Source organism: Porites lutea, chromosome 13 (assembly GCF_958299795.1).
Source record: "Porites lutea chromosome 13, jaPorLute2.1, whole genome shotgun sequence".
NCBI classification, from domain to species: domain Eukaryota; kingdom Metazoa; phylum Cnidaria; class Anthozoa; order Scleractinia; family Poritidae; genus Porites; species Porites lutea.
In genome coordinates, this window is record NC_133213.1 from 2107837 (window position 1) to 2111995 (window position 4159).

General features: G+C 40.3%; 1 protein-coding gene across 1 annotated transcript; it reads right to left on the minus strand.

The window, feature by feature from the left end:
- Positions 1–709: 709 nt before the first annotated feature.
- On the minus strand, positions 710–3837 carry LOC140923168 (galanin receptor type 1-like). Its single transcript, XM_073373249.1, has one exon. The coding sequence runs from the start codon at positions 3711–3713 to the stop codon at positions 2406–2408; it is 1308 nt and encodes a 435-aa protein (XP_073229350.1). The 5' UTR covers positions 3714–3837; the 3' UTR covers positions 710–2405.
- Positions 3838–4159: the final 322 nt, after the last annotated feature.

Sequence of the window (4159 nt, forward strand, 5' to 3'; positions counted from 1 at the left end):
ACCTTTCCCCATGATTTTGTTAGAGCATCACCACCTTTTTTATAGACCATTTTCATTTTTTAGGGATCAGAAAGGGCGTTCACAACGCGATTATCTTGTCCTTAGCTCTCTCTTCTCCTCTCCCTCGACCTGGAGTATTCCATTCGATACCCTGGCTATAAAGACCCTTAGCAGATAGTAGTGAAACAAAAGTACGATGTTCAGGTGGGATTATCCCGGATGAAGTGTACTGGAAAAACCACTTTTGATCACCACCCAAACTATCGGTCTCTTTTAAACTTTAATTCTCTGAAGGACCCTTTTAATTAATCCTCGTAATCGATCAATTACAGCCTCTCTTGACTTAAATATACTGAGAATAGCCAGAGTTAAATTGAATAAATTTCCCGCACATTCAGCCAGTAAACGTTTTCTCGAGAATTGCTCACATTGTATTGTGTTGTCAAGTAGTATTGCGTGATAACCGTGGGTGTACTTTGCAGAGCACACAAATATACTAAGATCCAATAACCTTATTAGATAATAGGATATAGTGGTTTTGAAGATGGGATTTGTCTAAGCCGTTTACGTTACATCGATCGAATTTAGCTGCACTGCTGAAATAGTTGTATCAGAAACACTTGGGATGGCAAAAGCACAACGACAAACCAGTGAGGGTCGACCGGATCTTTGGTAGAGCACGGATTTGTTTTCTTTATTTGCTTTTCCTACCACTCCTCCTGCCGTAAGCTGAGGATCAGTTTACTGTTTCAGAAATACTTCTCAGTGGGCTTGTTCTGCAGGTATGATCATCGCAATATGCGTGTGGTTTCAATTTGATCAGTAAATACCAAGAGACATCAATTCTCTCTTGTAAATACTCGTTACCAATTGACATTTCTAACAGCCATCAATCACTACAAGATTGAGAATATTCTCAACAATCAAGACTGATAAACAACTGCAACAACTTGAAGAGCAACTTGAGGAAAAATGAGTAGTTATTTAGTCGCCTTCATTTCCAAGGAACTCTGAGGAACTGGTTTGTTAAACCCGAAAGTTGATATAGCGGTTTTGATTGCAGGCTTCAGTTACATCTTTGAAACCTTTGCCTGAAGGGACATAATTTAAGACGGCTATCAGTTGTTGGTTCATATTCTAAGGGTCAAGGCCTCTTTGACCTAGAAGAAAGCAAAAACAAACCTTTCCGGTTTCAATTATTGCTGAAAAAGTTCGAAATATACGAAGCAAAGGCCCTCTCATTGAAATTTCCGTTCATGCATTTTAAACTACAAGTGGATAGTCGAGGATAGCGAGACTCGGTGATAAACAATGTTTAAACACGTTTTGCCAAAACTTAAACTGTATCAGTTCATCTGAGCGTTGAATAAACTGCCTTCTAGTCACAGTTATCGCTAGAAAACAGCTGTTTTTTATTGTGACCCTCGCCCATACACACGCACCAATTTCGTTTTGCTCACTGGCACAAATTTGCCAGTTTGGCGTTTTCAGCAGCTCTCATAACAAGTTTTTCTGGCAATGCAATCACTCGATTCAGGACAAAGTTTTGCGCTAGCAAATCTGAAAGGTATGGCAAGGGTTACAAGGGTCGAGATCCATTCAACCAAAATTCCGACCGGTCAGACCGGGAAAAGTGGTCCACCTCCACGAAGGTAAGTTCATGACAAGGGTAAGGTTTTCGAACACATGCGCGCCGCCTATCTCCGCAAGATTTTCATGATATTTTCAGAGGAGCTAGAGTAACGTTCCACGAAGGTAAGTTCATGACAAGGAGTAACAGTAAAATTGTAAAAATTGATCGCAAGATTCCAATGAATTATTTTAAAATCACTTCAGCAGATTAAGCGACATTTTGCATTCAACGGCAGCCCTGCGTCTCCCACTCGTCCCCCCTTGAAACTATTTTAGACCATGTAGATTTCTCTTATTACTATGCTTGTTGACTAAGTTCCATATGGAAACATTTTCGAGTTTAGAAACGCCTGCAGGGCAACATGCTTTAAAGTGTCTTCTGCTTTGTAAGGTATGTAGAGGCCTAAATAATGTTACGGTTCAGCTTGTGGAAATTGCGTCGCGTGCTTATGATACCTTCGTATGGAGTTCGTACGTTTGTATCTGCATGCAGCGTTTTCTGCTAACCCTTAGTGGCGCCCATATGCTTACACCCATACCAAAAACACGGGTCAAGTATACCACTCCTATCATGGAGATAGAGCAAGCAGATACCTTCATACCTTAACTAGATTTGTTTATATTTCGAGGCATATAATATTAACGTTATCCATCTTGCTAGCATGGGATTGTAGTTCTTTCCGCACAGATATTTTCTACACAGTGACCGCATACTTTCCACGAAACGACAACATTATCAATTCCTTTGACTTATTTGTTCCAGTAATTTTGAATTAACAATCAGTTTCTTTTAGTTCTTCGAGAAGTTTCCTTAAGTTTGAGCTGTTTATCATCCCCTCTTGAAGAGATAAATCCATAATAAAATTTTGCTCATCCATACGTTTCCCATCTGCGAAATCCGAGTCATATAAATTTGTTATTTTTCCATTCCATGTTTGGTCAGAACAAATTCGAACAGACTTCAAATTTCCGCGCGAATTAGTTTCCTCCGGCGGAGGTGAGGGACGCTGATTGTCAGAGACACTTCTACTTACTTTGCGGGCAAATTTTCGAGTTTCGCTGCTTATCTTTCTTAAAGGCTTAACCACAGTGGTGTGACCAATCCTTGCAAAGCCAGATCTGAATTCTTTGCTTTTCAGGGCGTAAATAAATGGATTTAAAACGCTGTTCGCGTAAGTACAGATCCGACCCACGGCGGAAACGTAATTAAAATAATCGCTCTTGCCTCCATTTTCAAAGTCGTTCCAAAACCAAATGACTTGATTTGGAAACATGCTGATTGCAAATACCACGACTACAATGATGAACATCTTCGCTAGGTGTATGTTCTGTTCTTTTCTTCTATGTTCCATGCTGTCTTTGCTCACGTTTGATAACTGAGATGCCTTGCTATAGCTTTGATGCCTTCTTTCGTCTATGAAGGTGAGCCTCAACAGGTTTAAGCGCAAGCTTCTATAAATGAGCAAATACGCAACGGACATTGTCATCAGAGGAAAAGCATATCCGAAAAGAAACAGTGCAACTGTATATCCTTTTCTGTAGTCCACATTCGGCCATATTTCGTCGCACGACCTTTTAGGCTCGTCCGTGTAATTCAAAACTAGAAAATAAGGTACACAGATGCCGATTGAAATAGCGTGGATTGACAACACGGCCATAAGAACATGGTAACTCGTCATACGTCTTACAAAAGGCTTTGAAAGTGTTCTGAATCTTTCTAAACTAATCACCGCGAGAGTTACTGAAGATGAAATCGAAAAAGCTGTCTGAAGTGGCCACAGAAGTTTACACATTGTCTCCCCAAATTGCCAAACGTAGTCTCTTTCTTCAAGCGCTAAATCAAACGGAATGCTCAAAGCTGGGGTGATAAAATCGCACAACGCAAGGTGCAAGATGAGAAAGTTTGGAGGAGTTCGCATGTCTCTAGCTCCTATAATCACAATAGCTACTAAGCTATTTCCAACGCAGCTTAGAACCAAAATCAAAACGTACAGCGAGATCTTCACAATTCGGAATTCCATTTCCTCCACGCTTGCACTCGTTGTTCCCTCTTGGGTGGTGCTGGTATTATTTGCTTCCATCTTAAAAACAGATTGTTTGCGCTTAATACAAAAGTAAGCAGGTTGTACCTGTTAGTTGCCCTTTTAATCTTCGTCACTCTTAATAGGATTTAATCTGCTTCCAGTACACATTCCTTGCACAAACACACCCGAAGCCGTCCGTTTTAAAGGTCGTTCGTGAGTGAATATAACAGCGTGTTACGACTTGATGGGCGGTCACGATCAATTTTCTTCTTAAAAACATCTGCGTTGCTCACGGAATCGTCCGCTTGTGGTATTTAAGGTTATCACCAGTGTAAACTGATGATATCTATTATCATTACCTGCTAATATATTAGAGCAAGCTGTTAAAATACAAGTTTAAAACTTCCTTCATCATACAGATCATAATTACTTTCGTTAACGGGTCCCGGTTGTCGTGCAAGAAATCTTTAACTAAACGGCGGTGTACATGACGTTTAATTAGA